The following is a 17,028-nucleotide window of genomic DNA, read 5'->3' as shown; positions in this document are numbered from 1 at the left end:
TCCATGTGTTAGCTCTTTCAAGAACCTCAACTTATTATATGGTCCATGTGTTAGCTCTTTCAAGAACCTCAACTTATGATATGGTCTATGTGTTAGCTCTTTCAAGAACCTCAACTTATGATATGGTCTATGTGTTAGCTCTTTCAAGAGCCTCAACTTATTATATGGTCTATGTGTTAGCTCTTTCAAGAACCTCAACTTATTTTATGGTCGATGTGTTAGCTCTTTCAAGAACCTCAACTTCTTATATGGTCTATGTGTTAGCTCTTTCAAGAACCTCAACTTCTTATTTGGTCCATGTGTTAGCTCTTTCAAGAACCTCAACTTATTATATGGTCTATGTGTTAGCTCTTTCAAGAACCTCAACTTATTTTATGGTCTATGTGTTAGCTCTTTCAAGAACCTCAACTTCTTATATGGTCCATGTGTTAGCTCTTTCAAGAACCTCAACGTATTATATGGTCCATGTGTTTGCTCTTTCAAGAACCTCGACTTCGTTTTCAAAAAAAAGCTTCTCACATTAAATATTATATTTATAATTTCTTATTTTTTTATACACTTCAGAAATCGTCCTTCGTCACATAAAATTATTTATTTATCCCCAAACTATGTTTTGTCGTCATTCTGTCTTAAAATGAAAGTCACCTCATGACCTTAAGTGGACTTACAAATACATATTAAGTAACATAAACATGAAGACGAGCACTATCACTGTTTAACATTGTTGAAGTGTAACATGAAAAATACTACAACTTTGGTTTTCACCTTCATCATCCAGTTTTAACAATTAACCTACATTCCATTCAAAGCCACCGATGGCAATTCCGGAAGCGGCTCCCGACCCGGCCAAGCCCACGAAGTGACCACTGCCAATGTTACTGGCAAAGAGTGATGCGCCAATCTGCACAACCACAACAAAAAGATACACATGTAAATTAATCTGAAATCTTGTTGGTTCAAAATAATTCCTGAATTTGATGAACAACAATAACAGTAAATCAATATGGCACAAGGTAAGCATTAAAAAAAAAAAACAAGCTCAGAAAGACTCAGAATTTGAAATAAAGAAATAAATTGTTCAGAAAGGGAATTTGAAATGCTTAAAGTGGATTGTAAGAAGAGTAAAAACAAAAACAGTTGATGAACAGCAAGACATTCCGTATAATGGCAAAACTAAACGAGATAGCATGTGAAACAAGTAACACTCAGAGCAGGGCAATGCAATGTCCATAGGGCTGGAAAAATGGCCTAGAAGTACGCACACCCGCGTCCGAGCCATCTAGTCTGGGCTCGAATCTCGGCCTAGCTATAAACTGTTATCCTGACCATGAAAATTCTAAATCTCTGCCCTGACCAACAGGCAGCCCTGCCTCTGTGGGACAGCCACGTCATCAGCCAATGTGCTACTTGCAGCCATGTGTTGCATCCGAAAGGAGAAGAGGAAGAAGAATAAGGAACATCCATGAATTATCCTTAGCATTCCTGAAGCTGAAAGTGAAACTGTTCTCTTGACCAATTGCCAGTCCGATACAAGGAGCCAAGGTTAGCAGGGTCCCAGTGGTAATGGTTGTCTTGTAGCGGTTACCACTGGATGCACACAATCGCCTTGCACCGGCCAGAACACGGCCAGACGCGCCTCTCCCGGGCATGCCCGGACTCACTGTTCCCGGGCACGCCCGAACCTCCCGGGCACGCCCGGTCTCGTCTTTCCCGGGCATGCCCGCTCTCGCCTTTCCAGGGCTCGCCCAGAGCGTCCGGGCATGCCCGCTATCGCCTTTCCAGGGCTCGCCCAGAGCGTCCGGGCACGCCCAGCCTCGACTTGCCAGGCCGCAGCCAAACACGCCCGGGCAGGTCCAGACTCGCCTTTCCAAGGCTCGCCCTTGACACCCGGGCATGCCCGGTATAGCTTTTGCCGGGCAAACTTCCCGACATAAATGTGTATATATATTGCTGCCCGATAAACGGGCTTGTCAGAATACCTGAGCTGTTTTGTTTCAATAAAGCAACTCGGACGAATTCCGTCTTTGGTCGCGTCAATTCTTTCGACTCGCGTTGGAGCGCAGTTCCTTCATTGGTGACCTACCGACATGGATACGGCAGTGACGCTTAAACTGCCTACCTTCTGGGAGGCTCACGCGGCTGTTTGGTTCGCTCAGGCGGACTCTCAGTTCGCCCTGCGAGGCATCACCGCGGACGACACCCGCTTCCACCATGTTGTGGCGGCGCTCGGTTCCACCACCGCGGCCCGCGCCTTGAGCCTCCTCGAGCACCCGCCGGCTGCTGACAAATACGACGCGCTGAAGACACTCCTCCTCGATGCTTTCGCCCTCTCACCGGCAGCACGCGCACGGCGCCTGCTCACTCTGCCCGAGCTCGGCGACACGCGCCCCGTCAGAGCGCATGGACTATATGCTCTCGTTGCTCGGTGAGCACTCTCCGGATTTTCTGTTCCGCGAGCTGTTCCTTCGCCAGCTGCCTCACCCGGTACGCCTCGCCCTGGCTGGCACGTTGATCACGGATTCCCGCGCCCTCGCCAGGGAAGCCGATAAGATCTCCTCGGCGGGCCAGCACATCGGCATGGTTACCTGGAGCCCGCCGCCGTCCGAGGCGACGCCCACGACGCCCGAGCGCCCTGCGTGGTTGGAGGCCGAACTGCCGGTGCAACTGGCAGCCGCCACGCCGCACCGCCCGCTTCCGACACGACGGCCGGGGCCTCCACCTGACCGGGCGTGGTGTTATTACCACGCCAGGTTCGGACACAAGGCTCGGACGTGCCGGCCCCCGTGCACTTTCGGCAGGTCGGGAAACGGCCGGGCCGGCGTTCATTCCCAGCCATGAGCGCCGGCCACTCAGGCAACTTGCTGTTTATTCGGGACAAAGCGTCTGGGCGGCGTTTCCTGTGTGACACCGGCGCCCAACTGAGCGTCATACCCGCCTCCGAGCAGGACAGGCGGGACGCCGTTTGCGGCCCCTCTTTGGTCGCTGCTAATGGCTCGGCCATACGCACTTTCGGCCCACGCGTCGTCACCCTCTGCTTCGGCAGCCAGCGTTTTCAATGGACTTTTGTGACCGCCTGCGTCCCCATGGCTTTGCTGGGCGCCGACTTCCTCTGCGCGTACGGGCTGCTGGTCGACGTCAAACGTCGTCGCCTTGTCAACGCCGAGACCTTCAGCTCCCTGGCGTGCACGATGAGCAGCTCCGCGCCAACCGAACTGGCGTGCGCCCTCCCGGCAGCGAACGAGTTCGCTCGCCTGCTCGCGGAATTCCCGGCCCTCACGTGGCCGACGTTTTCGGCCGTCGCGGTGCGGCACGGGATTGAGCACCACATACCCACTACGGGCCCGCGGGTCTACGCCAGGGCCCGCCGCCTCGACCCGGCCAAGCTCGCCGTGGCTAAGGCCGAGTTCGACGCGTTGGAGCACCTCGGCATCGTGCGGCGCTCCGATAGCGCGTGGGCCTCGCCACTGCACATCGTGCCAAAGCCGGGGGGTGGATGGCACCCATGTGGTGACTACCGCCGTCTCAACGACGCTACCACCCCCGACAGGTACCCGATCCCGCATATTCAGGACTTTTCCGCCCGTTTAGCGGGACGGGTCATCTTTTCGAAAATTGACCTGATACGGGGCTACCACCAGGTACCTGTCCGGGCGGCCGACGTCCCGAAGACGGCCGTCATCACGCCGTTCGGCCTGTTAGAATTTTTGCGGATGCCGTTTGGCCTCAAGAACGCGGCCCAGGCGTTCCAGCGCTTGATGGATGGCGTGCTGCGCGACCTGCCGTTTCTTTTCGTCTATCTGGACGATATCCTCGTCGCCAGCACGTCCCGCGCCGAGCACCTCCTCCACCTCCGAACACTGTTCGGTCGCCTCAGCGAGCACGGCTTAATTGTCAACCCGGTCAAATGCCACTTCGGCGCGACGACCGTTGACTTTTTGGGCCACCGCATCACCAAGACCGGGGCCGTGCCGCTGCCGACCAAGGTCAAGGCCATCACCACGTTCCCGCGTCCCCGTTCCATCAAGGCCCTCCAAGAGTTCCTCGGCATGGTGAATTTTTATCACCGATTCGTGCCCCGCGCTGCTCAGCTCATGCGGCCCCTTTACGAGGCCCTCCGGGGCAAGCCGGCCAAGCATGACATTGGTTGGTCCGCGGCCATGGACGCGGCCTTCGCCAGCGCCAAACGGGCCCTCGCCGACGCAACGCTGCTGGCTCACCTGGTGCTCAACGCGCCCATTGCCCTCACTACGGACGCCTCCAACTACGCGGTGGGCACCGTCCATGAGCAATGGGTGGACGGGGTTTGGCAGCCACTCGCTTTTTTCAGCCGGCAACTCCGGCCGAACGAGTTAAACTACAGCACGTTCGACCGCGAGCTGCTCGGGCTATTCCTGGCCGTTCGCCATTTCCGACACCTCCTGGAGGGCCGCCCGTTCACGGCTTTCGTCGACCACAAGCCGTTGGTCTACGCAATGGCTAAGGTCACGGAGCCGTGGTCGGCCCGCCAGCAGCGCCACCTCTCCGCCGTGTCGGAGTTCACCACGGACATCCGGCACGTCGCCGGCAAAGACAACGCCGTGGCCGACTGTCTTTCTCGGGCCAGCGCGAACGCGGTCCACCTCGGCATGGACTTCGCGCTCATGGCGGCCGACCAGACCACCGACGCCTCGGTGCAGGCACTCCGTGCGGCGGACACGGGCCTCCGCCTGGCCGACATTCCCTTCGCGGGCACCGTCCTGCTCTGCGACGTCTCCCAGGGCCAGCCTCGCCCCATCGTGCCCGTTTCCTGGCAGCGCCGCATCTTCGCCTCCATCCACGGCCTTTCTCACCCAGGCCGGAAAGCTTCTCAGAAGCTGGTGTCGGCGCGTTTCGTCTGGCACGGCCTTCGACGAAACATCCGCGACTGGGCCAACGCCTGCACGGCCTACCAGCGGGTCAAGGTCCACCACCACACCCAGGCTCCGCTGGCACCTTTCGCCGTGCCTGAACGGCGTTTCGACCACGTCCACGTGGACCTGGTGGGTCCCCTGCCCCCCTCGCGGGGGTTCACCCACCTGCTCACCATGGTGGACAGGACCACCAGGTGGCCGGAGGCCGTGCCCCTCGCCTCCACCACCACCGCCGACGTGGCGCAGGCGTTCATCGCCACCTGGGTCGCGCACTTCGGCGCACCAGCGGACATCTCGTCCGACCGCGGCCCACAGTTCACGTCTGAGCTTTGGGGCGCGGTCGCCCGTTCGTTGGGGGTCACGCTGCACCGCACCACGGCCTACCACCCCCAAGCCAACGGGTTGTGCGAGCGGTTTCACCGCTCCATGAAGGCCGCACTCATGGCCGGCCTTCAGGACGACGGTTGGGCCGACCGGCTGCCGTGGGTCCTTTTGGGCCTTCGCACGGCCCCCAAGGAAGACCTCCAGGCGTCCGCCGCCGAGCTCGTCTATGGCCAGCCGCTCCGCGTCCCGGGCGAATTCGTGCCGGACGCTACCAGTCCCTGGTCCGCCGCTCGCCAGCGCTCGGACCTCCAGGAGGCCGCCCAACGATTTGCCCCCGTGCCGACGTCCCGCCACGGTGGCCCCCAGTCCTACGTCCCCCCGGCGCTTCGCACAGCGGAGTACGTCTTTGTGCGTCATGACGCGCACCGGGGGCCACTCCGGCCGCCGTACGACGGGCCCTTCCGGGTCCTGCGACGGGGCGACAAGTCTTTCATCGTCGACTTCGGCAGCCGGCCGGACCGGATTTCTGTGGACCGCCTCAAACCGGCGCACATGGACGTCGACCGACCACCACGGTTGGCCCTTCCTCCGTGGCGAGGCCGCCCCCCGTCCACAGTTCCCCCCCGCTCGACCACCCACCACCACGTCGGACCCCTCCCCACGACCCTCCAGGGGTCACTTCGGCCGGGTCATCCGGACCCCCCTTAAATTGACCCTGCCGGTGCAGGTCGATTCTGGAGGGGCGTGTGTAGCGGTTACCGCTGGATGCACACAATCGCCTTGCACCGGCCAGAACACGGCCAGACGCGCCTCTCCCGGGCATGCCCGGACTCACTGTTCCCGGGCACGCCCGAACCTCCCGGGCATGCCCGCTATCGCCTTTTCAGGGCTCGCCCAGAGCGTCCGGGCATGCCCGCTATCGCCTTTCCAGGGCTCGCCCAGAGCATCCGGGCACGCCCAGCCTCGACTTGCCAGGCCGCAGCCAAACACGCCCGGGCAGGTCCAGACTCGCCTTTCCAAGGCTCACCCTTGACACCCGGGCATGCCCGGTATAGCTTTGGCCGGGCAAACTTCCAGACATAAATGTGTATATATATTGCTGCCCGATAAACGGGCTTGTCAGAATACCTGAGCTGTTTTGTTTCAATAAAGCAACTCGGACGAATTCCGTCTTTGGTCGCGTCAATTCTTTTGACTCGCGTTGGAGCGCAGTTCCTTCATGTCTGACTGTTCGGGGCAGACAATTTTGTCTGTCGGGCACGTGAAAACCTCAATAAATAAATAATTTTTAAAAACTGTCCACCAAAGATCAGGTCAATTTTACCACCCGGAAGTTTAATAAACTCGACATATCTTGACCTCGAAGATAGTTGTTGTTGTTGCTGAGCCTGGAAAGTTCTCTCGAACAAGCCCGCTGCACGGAGACAGCCGAACTCGCAGGAGCGACCCAGAGATCCCCCACATCCAGGATGGTGTACCACCCCATTCACAAAGTCAGGGCCTCGACAGAGTTAGAGAGAAAGAGTGAGAAAAGAGAGACGCAAAAGGGAAAGGGCCGGTCCATGGAGGCTGATTGAAACTCTGACCATGACCGCACTGCCCTGACAAATCCGGGTAGCAGGGAATATTGGGGAAGATTTGGCTCACGACTTGCATTGGGGGGTACAACCACCACAAAGAAGCATCCCCGATAGTTGTTCGAACATAATTGTTCTTCGTGTAATGCCACGGGCATAACTTCCGGTCCGTTAGCAGTAACTGACTAAAGTTGTCTTTTTAGACGTGACCAATCCCACGCATCGGGGAAAACTTCAAAGAAACATACTGTACTATCACAGGATGAGAACTGCTACATCCAATTGTCGCAAGGCCAAAGCAACAAGGTCAAAACTCAGAAGTTCACATGATGCATGGCGGGACAACTCATTCAAACAAGGGAAATAAAAATGACTTTGAGCTGAACACGAAGTAATAATTAAACCACGACCTACTATGTTAGCAATTGTGTTTGACTAACACCGAAAGATACTGTTACTGGTGTATTCGGAGAACGCAGCCTAAGAGAAATGAATCACTCAGTGGGACGTCAGAGAGGTGCAGTCTCTGTGTACTAATCTGAGAAACATTACACAGCAAGCATTGTGTACATGATGTTAAATTCATTAAAATGTGAATTGGGGTGTTGGCCCAGTGGGGCTACCTCTGAGATGTGACAATTCAATTATGTGCCACAAATAGTTGGACGCAGTTGCAATGGTTGACGGAACCTGTAAAATCCAAAACCTTCCTCATCCCACGGATAGGCGAGAAAAAAAGTTAATGCTGAGCCAAGTTTAAAGCTCATGTCAAGGGTTCTGAAAAACCTGAACTGTGGCAAGAGCTCAACAGACCAACAATGAAACAGTGGGGAACATATAGACAAGGAATGGAGAAAGTCAAGGAATGAATAGATACACAGCATATACATACTAGGTATAAGAGCGTAGAGCAAGAACAATGGAACATACAGTCACGTGAAAAAGTAGGTACACCCCATGTAAAGTTTTGGCTTTTTCAACATATTTCAACATACAGCTATTTGATCTTCATTTCAACAATATTGATAGATAAAGGTGATATAATATAACAAATATCATGAAACATTTACATTTTGTAGTCCATTGTGTAATTTAAATAAACATAAATGAAACATACTTCAAATACCTAAAATTAGAATCAGGTGCACCAGCTCAGGTGCAAATGATTAGAACATCGTTAGAGAGGATCTTGGAGGAACCTGTCTTATTTAGACCTCAGACATTTAGTTAGATTTTCTCTTTGTTGTTGAAGTGTGCGGCGTCACCATGCCTAGATCAAAAGAGCTCTCTGAGGCCTTCAGAAAAAAGGTTAAAGATGCCGACGAGTCTGGGAAGGGATTTAAAAAGATCTCCAAACAATTTGAAATCAATCATTCGACTGTCCGGAAGATCATCTACAAGTGGAGAAGATTCCAAACAACTGCCAACTTGTTCAGGCCAGGCCGCCCCAGCAAGTTCAGCCCGAGAGCAGACCGCAAGATGCTGAAAGAAGTCTCTAAGAACCCCAGAATGTCATCACGGGACCGACAGGTAGCTCTTGCCACTGTTGATGTCAAATTGCACGAGTCTACCATTAGAAAGAGGCTGCACAAATTTGATCTACATGGGAGGTGTGCCAGGAGGAAACCTTTGCTGTCCAGAAAGAACATCAGGGCAAGACTCAAGTTTGCCAATGAACACCTACGCAAAGACCAGCACTTCTGGAACAATGTGCTCTGGACAGATGAGTCAAAGGTAGAGCTATTTGGCCACAGTACCAGAAGACATGTTTGGCGAAAACCAAAGACAGCATTTGACCACAAGAACCTGATACCAACTGTAAAGCATGGTGGTGGAAATATTGTGGTTTGGGGCAGCTTTGCTGCATCAGGGCCTGGGCAGCTCACCATCATAGAATCCACTCTGAATTCTTCATTGTACCAGAGGGTGCTTGAGGATAATGTGAGGCCATCTGTCGGAAAGTTGAAGCTCAACCGAAGGTGGACCTTGCAACATGACAATGACCCTAAACATACCAGTAAATCCACCAAGGAATGGCTGAAAATAAAGAAATAGAGGGTTCTGGAATGGCCAAGTCAAAGCCCGGATCTAAATCCCATCGAGATGTTGTAGGGCGATTTGAAACGGGCTGTGCATGCAAGAAACCCCTCAAACATCGCACAGCTGAAAGAATTCTGCATCGAGGAGTGGGCAATAATTTCTCCCAGTCGATGTCAGAGACTGGTAGACAGGTATAAGAAACGCCTACTTGAGGTTGTTTCTGCCAAAGGGGGCAATACCACCTATTAGAGCCAAGGGTGTACTTACTTTGTCACGTGACTGTAGGTGGATAAGTAGACAAAAAATATATTAGCAGACAACAAAAGCTGATCAACAAGGTAAATGTGGACAAAGGGTGAGAGTAAACCAGAAAGGAAGGAAGTGGAGGTGAGCTTAAGTGGAGGTGAAAGTGGAGGTGAAAGCCTCCAAGCCTCAGCTTGGAGGTGAAAGGCCAAGAAAGGCCAAGAAAGGCCAAGAAAGGCCAAGAAAGCCTCAGCAAGGAAGTGGAGGTGAAAGCAAGGAAGTGGAGGTGGAGGCTTATATTTGGAGAGGACAATAAGTTTTGGATTGCTGAATGAGTGAGTATGAGTGGTTTGAGAGTGACAAGAGCTGAGAAGGCAGGTGGTGTAAGACCAGATATGCTGTGGTGGAAAACTAGCAGGCCACCAATTGTCTGAGACTTTAGAAGATCTGGCCCTGCACTCCTGGGTAGTGACACCCGTTACCATATAAAAAGACCTTTGCTTGCACTACCTTGTTGGGTGCAAGATGAGGCACTAGCCCGAAATGGAGAGCCACACTTGGGGCTACCACTGATAGAATTTTACAATGCCGGGAATTGAGGTTGACAACCCAATTAACGAAGCACGATGAAGACTTCCAATGCCTTTTGGAAGTCCAAAATTCAAAAAATTCCACTCTACCCTATAAACCAACTTAAATATGTGATTGGCCCAGAAAAGATTCAGATAAGTAGAGCTACATTCAAAATACACCGCCCCCATGCCAAATAAATAAATATCATATCCTCCAGCAGGTGATATTGCCGGGGCACCTTCGGCCAGGTAGCACGCGGAGACGGAATTGCGAGGGAGTGGTGTCCAATAATTGATTGATTACTTGTGTAATTAAAATAAATAAATGAAAATGAAGTAATTTATCAAAAATGCCCTTTACAGCCAAAGCACGTGCTCACTATTGTGTCCAAATTTCAGCTTCCTGGCTTAAAGGATGTCTGAGATATCACCCAGACAAACAAACAAGAAAACAAGAAAGAAACCAAACAAATAAACGGGGTGAAAACTGGGTACTCCCTTTTGGCACACGTCATCGCCGGGCCCCCTTTGGTGCCCGCCCGGGGATGACGTCATGCAGCTCCTCGACATGGAATAGGGAGGAAGCGGTGCACAATAATGATGAAGGCTGTGAATAAAGGGGGATGAAATCCCAAGCCCTCATAAGGGATTCATTCCTGCAATTACGTGGAGCATTTTAGGCTTGAGGTATCACAGCTGAGTGACGTCACAAGATGCGAACACACCCCAAAACGAAATCACTCAAACAACACACGATTTTCACTCCACCACAGTAAATGTTGAATAACCTATTGCATTTTCGTCCAAACAGTATGAAGAATAGACTACCTTGGTCCGATTTAAAATGAACTGCACTTACCGGCCACCAAACCATCGTTTTACCAGCGAGGAAGAATCCTCCAACTGTAGAACGGTTGCTGCGATACATTGCCTGTCAGGGACAAAGATAAACAAGTGGGAATTTAGTCAGTGGATAACCTACCATGACTGTACGGAGGGTAATGAGAACCAAGATGTTCAATCAAAGTGTGATAATTTTAAAAACATGGTGGATTTGGCTATCGATTCATGTTTTCTTACTCGACGCGTCAAGCGGTATACAGTAAGAAGTTCTGTCACTCAAGCTTTTGGGTCTCACTATCTGCCATGATCTTTCCTGGGAAAACCACATTTCCAAGCTGGCCTCCAAAGCCAGTCGCCGACTGGGCATCCTCCGTCGTGCAAGGTCCTTCCTTGGCACACCTGAGCTCCTCACCACATACAAGGCTTTCATCCGCAGCTCAATGGAGTACTGCTCTCCCCTCTGGGCCGGTGCTCCTGCCTCACACCTAGCTCGTTTTCACGCTGTTGAAACCAAAGCTTTCAGAATCATTGGAATCTCCCGCGATGAAGCTATCTCTGAGGGCCTTTCACTTACTCACCGCAGGCAGGTTGGTGGTCTTTGTCTTCCAACGACTCCTCTCCGGCCTTGCTCCCCAGCTCTCTCTGTGCTCTGTCCCCCAAATATTCCTACAGGTCGCACAAGATCTGCCAGCAAGCCTCTCTGCTCACCTTCACTCTTTCATTCATCTTTTCTCTCACCTCTGGAACAAACTCCCTCACTCTCTTCAATCCCACTCCTCCCTCCAGGTCTTTAAAACAGCTGTCCACCACCCTCTCTTATCTTCCCCCATCCAAAACCTTGATCTTTTCTACCCCCGTTAATTCAACCCAGATCCACTTTTTTGAAATACCGACTTCTTTCCTGGAAGTTCTAGCAGTGTCCATGTATTTTAGACCTCTCACACCGCCCCCCCCCCCCTTCCCATGCCTCCTCCCCCCAAGCCCTCTTCCTCCTACAGATCTCCCGATGTCCCTGCTCTCAAATCTTGTACGTGTGTGCTTCCCTCTCTCTCCCCCATCTTGTCTCCCGCTCCCTTTATCAAATGTTTTATGTGTCAGTTTGTTTATGTGTGATTAATGTTACCTCTTAGACGAGCCTCGATCTTGTATACAAAAAAAGCAACAAAAAAAAACACACATGATTAGCTTTTTAAACAGTCGCTAATGCTGTTCGTAACATTAAACAAAGAAATTTGGAGGAATCCCGACATCCGTGAAGTAAGTTTTACTTACAGAACTAAGGGAAGATCTACTGTAATCTATATACCCCACAAGGCTTGGGTTAAAAACATGCTAACGCCGATGCTTTCGATATTTGATGATCATTTTAACAATCGGTTTGTTTGTGTTTCACACTGAATGAAAAACGTAAAGGTAGAGCATGGCGATTGTGATATATGACAGGTTCGACGATATGTTCAGCCTGAACGAAATTGGAATCAAAATGTTGGAGTGTGGAGAGTCAGCCGCTGTACCGCCGTAATGACATCAGATGTAATCACATCACCCTGTCATGTGACCAGAACCTCAGGTCTGATTGGTATACGTTTGAGGGGACGGAAACAAAGAGTAACAGCAAAGAGAAAACATTTCATTACATAAGGTACTGTATACATAGTATGTATAGATAACTACAGCAAATACTAAATTGTATATGTTGAAGTTGTTGAAGAAATTTAACTTCTCCGTTGAGGATTTGATGACTATTTATAAAGGTTATGTCTGATCACTCGAAGAGTACATGCTGTCCCAGTCTGGAACACGGGTCTTAGACTACCAGAACAATTATTTGGAAGGGATTCAGAAAAGATCATTAAGGATAATTATAGGACAATTCGTATCCTAACTGTGATCAGGCTCTTAAGTTATGCAAAGTCCAAAGCCTGAAAGACCAGAGATTTCAAATTTGTTTGAAACTTGCAAGTCAAATGATCAAAACTCTAGTGTTTAGACATTCGTTGCCAGATCACAGGCAAAATATGATACAACTTTTTTTTTTTTTTTTTTTTTTTTTTTTGTATACAAGATCGAGGCTCGTGAAAGAGCGAACATTATCACACAGAAAGACAAACCGACACATAAAACATATAACATCGGGAGCGGTAGACAAGATGGGGAGAGAGGGGGAAGGACACAAACACAACATTTGAGAGCAGGGACCGAGAGACATGGAGACATCGAGAGATCTGAGAGAGGGCGAGGGCTTTGGGGGGGGGGGGCATGGGAAGGGGGCGGTGGGAGAGGTAAAAAACATATGGACACTGCCAGGACTTCCAGGAAAGAAGTTGGAATTTCAAACAAGGTGGATCTGGGGTGAATTAGCGGGGGTAGAAAAGATCAAGGTTTTGGATGGGGGAAGATAAGAGATGGTGGTGAACAGCTGTTTTAAAGACCTGGAGGGAGGAGTGGGATTGAAGGGAGTGAGGGAGTTTGTTCCAGAGGCGGGAGAAAAGAGGAATGAAAGAGTGAAGGTGAGCAGAGAGCCGAGATTTCGGCAGTTTAACCATCAGAGGGTTGCTGGCAGATCTTGTGCGACCTGTAGGAATATTTGGGGGACAGAGCACAGAGAGAGCTGGGGGTGCAAGGCCGGAGAGGAGTCGGCAGAAGACAGAAAGACCACCTACCTGCCTGCGGTGAGTGAGTGAAAGGCCCTCAGAGATAGCTTCATCGTGGGAGATTCCAATAATTCTGAAAGCTTTGGTTTCAACAGCGTGAAGCCGAGCTAGGTGTGAGGCAGGAGCACCGGCCCATAGGGGAGAACAGTATTCCATTGAGCTGCAGATGAAAGCCTTGTATGTGGTGAGGAGCTCAGGTGTGCCGAGGAAGGACTTCGCACGACGGAGGATGCCCAGTCGGCGACTGGCTTTGGAGGCCAGCTTGGAAATGTGGTTTTCCCAAGAAAGATCATGGCAGATAGTGAGACCCAAAAGCTTGAGCGACAGAACTTCTTGGAGAGGATTGTTGAGAAAGTAGATGGGAGGGTTGTCCAGTCGATCTTTTCGGAGAGACATAGTAAGAGTGTGAGATTTGTCAGGATTGAAAGACATGTTCCACTTGTTTGACCAGTCTGTGATTTTGTCCAGGTCTTCAGAGAGTGAGGAGGCTGCAGACTGCCGATCTGAGGGAAGAGGAATTGGAGCGGCAGAGAGTGGAGTCATCAGCAAAGAGATAGAGAGGATTTTCAAGAGAGTCAGAGAGATCATTGATGAAGACCAGAAAAAGCACGGGGCCCAGAACACTGCCTTGAGGAACTCCAGCCTGAACAGGAAGAGGAGATGAGAGAAACCCATTCAGGGCCACACGTTGACGACGACTAGAGAGGAAGTCCGCCAGCCATGCGTGGAGATTTCCATGGATACCAATAGAGGAGAGTTTGGTGAGCAGAGCGGGGTGCCAGACCGTGTCGAAGGCACGTGATATGTCAAGGGAGACAGCTCTAATTTCCTGTTTGGCATTGAGGACCTCCATCCATTGTTGAGACAGCAGAAGCAGCATGTCCAGAGTAGAGTGACCTGGTCTGAAACCAAATTGATGATCAGAGATCAAGCCATTGGAGAAGAGGAAAGATTTCATATCCGAAGCAATGATGGATTCCATGACTTTGCTGATAATTGGGAGAAGGCTGATTGGTCTGTAGTTGCTAGGATCTGTTTTTGCACCTTTTTTGTGCAAAGCGGTGATGTTGGCTGATTTCCAAGCAGATGGCAGTTGACCTTGAGCAAAAGAGAGGGTGAAGAGAACAGAGAGAGGGTGAGATAGAGCAGCAGAGCAGGATTTTAGGACCCGTGGGCTGATGCCGTCGGGTCCATTTGCAGAATCAGAGTCGAGGGTTGACAGAAACTTTTCCACCTTGTCAGGAGGAAAGGACACGGAGTCCAGGAGCAGCAGGGTACGACTGGGTATGGTGGGTACAGAGAGGGATGGGTTTGGGACACAAGATTTAGAGGCAAACACAGAGTTGAGGCATTCAGCTTTTTCACGTGCGGAGTCAGCTGTGTAGCCGTTTGAGGTAAGGGAGGGGATGGAGGGGGAACAAACACCAGAAACGGATTTGACCAGACGCCACCAGGATTTGGAAGAGGGAGACAGATAAGAGAGTTCGGTCTTGAGAACGGAGAGATATTGTTTCCTGGCTCTCCTGAGGGTGGACACACACTTGTTTCGGGCTTTGTGAAAGGAAATGAGATTTCCTTCCGTTGGATTTGCTTTCCAGGAGACGAAGGCAAGTTGTTTCTGGGCAACAGCCTCACCACAAGATTCCGTGTACCATGGACGGGAGGAAGGGTATGACAACTGAAGACGAGATGGGATAAATCTGTGCATGAGAGAGAGCAATTTTCTTTGGAAGAATTCCCAGGATGAGTTGATGTCAGAGGTGGTAGAGATGGGAGACCAGTCCAGATGATTGATGGCTGCTTGAAGACCGTGCCAGTTGGCCTGAGTGAAATGCCAGACTCGTCGACGCTGAGCAGGCTCCCTGAGGATGGTCAGAGAGATGTCCACTTTAACAAGGACATGATCAGATGATCCGATTGGAGCAGAAGAAGAGCAGCAGACATTCTCAGGGAAGTTAGTCATAACCAAGTCCAGAAGAGAAGATGTTCCGTTGACTGAGATCCGGGTCGGGAAATTGACAGATTGTGTCAGTCCCAGTGAGGCGAGAAGTCCTTTGCTGAGGAGCCATGGCTGGTGAGAGAGGTACCCACACCCAGCCAACTGGCATGATGACAGTTGAAATCACCACATATGAGGAAGAGAGAGTTGGGATGAGTAGATAGAAGTTGGTCCATATTATCAGACAGCGAGATGTAGATGGAGTCATCACTGTTTGGTGGACGGTACAACACACATATGATGAACAAGAGGTGGGAGCGAAGGGGAAGCCGTAGCCAGAGGTATTCCTGGGGGTGAGGTGGAGAGAGTGCAGTGCAGGGCGAGTGAGGAAGAGAGTTTTTGATAAAGATAGCAACCCCGCCTCCAGGACGAGGCTCAGGTCTATCATACCGGAGGAGGGAGTAGCCCGGGAGAGATACTAAGGAATCAGAGACATCATAAAGGAGGAAAGTTTCTGTTAAGCAGATCACATCTGGTTTGACAGAAGCAACCTGTATGGAGAGATCAGTTAAGTTTGAACGAAGGCCCCGGATGTTTGAGGTCCATACCGTTAATGAAGGGGAAAGGGGGAGCATCAGATACAGAACAGGGGGGAGGAGGGGTAGGGTAAGATGTGGAAGAGGTGGAAGAGGTAGGGAGAGCTGTTGAAGGTGTGTCAGAGATTTCAGAATAGCTCGGAGAAAGGGAAGGATGGGGCGGACAAAAGGTTTGATGGTGATTGGGTGTGGCACAATGAGGTGTTATTTGAGGAGGGGGAAGAGCGAGGCAGAAGGTTGGGGGAGATGGAGGTGAGAGTTGGAAGGGGGAAGAAGCGGGGAGGACGCTTTGAGGAGGGGGAGTGAGAGGGGGGAAATTGAGAAGCAATGAGGGTGGGGAGATTTGAAGGGGAGGGGTGAGGGGGGAGTTTGGGAGGGAAGGGACAAGGGGAGGGATTTGAAAGGGATGGGATATGGGGGAGATTTGGAGGGGAGGGGTGAGGGAGGAGTCTAGGAGGGGAGGGGCGAGGGGGCGTCTTGGCGGGGAGGGGTGAGGGGGTAGTTTAGGAGGGAGGGGGCAAGGGGGGAGATTTGAAAGGGATGGGTGATGGGGAAGATTTGGAGCGGAGGGGTGATGGGGAAGATTTGGAGGGGAGGGTTATGGGGAAGATTTGGAGGGGAGGGGTGAGATTGGAATTTAGAAAGTGTACGATTTATGGGAAACGAACATTTATTACAAAATGAGTTTCTTGTGACCTTCGAGTTAAAAATACGTTTAAGGATGCTGGATGGAGGATGGAGTGCAGGAGAGTTTAGGGAATGTAGAAAAAAGGCACTATAGGAGATGGACATTTTTTTGGGGATGAATTGATTTGGTGAGCAAGTCGAAAGCAGCCTTTTAAAGAAGAAGAAGAAAAAGGTGTTATAAAATATGACGGAATACATAACTTGAGGGGAAAGTGTAAACATTGAAGGTTAATAACAGTGAAAACTATCTGGGGAAATGGGGGAGAAACACGTGGTCGAAGAACGAACGAACGAATAAGAATGAATAAACGAATAAGAGAAGGAAATGTTTTTTTTTTGTTTTTTTTTGTTTTTTTTGAGTTGAGATTTACACAAGGAAGTAGGCTATGGGTGAAAAGACTGGGAATACAGAGAACGAAAGTTATTGGATCACAAACGACGGACCGCCGAGAGAAAAACAAAGCCTCAAGGTTGTACAGTGTGCACTGTACAAGGCCTCAAGACACGACACGAATTAACACGATTTTCAATACAGGTATGAAAGATTTGCACCGAAAAATCTTCGTCGGGACACAATATACGTACAACACCATAAATAAATACAGTTTTAACGAAAATACAAATGGGAACAATCACTTAACTTCGATTTCAAATCGTTCGCGAC

At 50.9% G+C, this 17,028-nt stretch overlaps 1 protein-coding gene across 1 annotated transcript in view; it reads right to left on the bottom strand.

Annotated features, from left to right (window-relative positions):
- LOC144888768 (sodium/glucose cotransporter 1-like) overlaps positions 1-17,028 on the bottom strand; it is an 83,401-nt gene that overhangs the window by 41,920 nt on the left and 24,453 nt on the right. The window contains exons 2-3 of the mRNA XM_078767961.1: positions 10,505-10,576; positions 797-901 (exon numbers count right to left, since the gene is read on the bottom strand). Of these exons, the coding sequence (XP_078624087.1) occupies positions 797-901; positions 10,505-10,576 (177 nt within the window). The remainder of the gene's footprint in view (positions 1-796; positions 902-10,504; positions 10,577-17,028) is intronic.

Source organism: Myxine glutinosa, chromosome 14, assembly GCF_964187855.1.
Source record: "Myxine glutinosa chromosome 14, kmMyxGlut1.1, whole genome shotgun sequence".
NCBI lineage: Eukaryota > Metazoa > Chordata > Myxini > Myxiniformes > Myxinidae > Myxine > Myxine glutinosa.
This window is presented reverse-complemented; position numbering and strand designations above follow the sequence as displayed.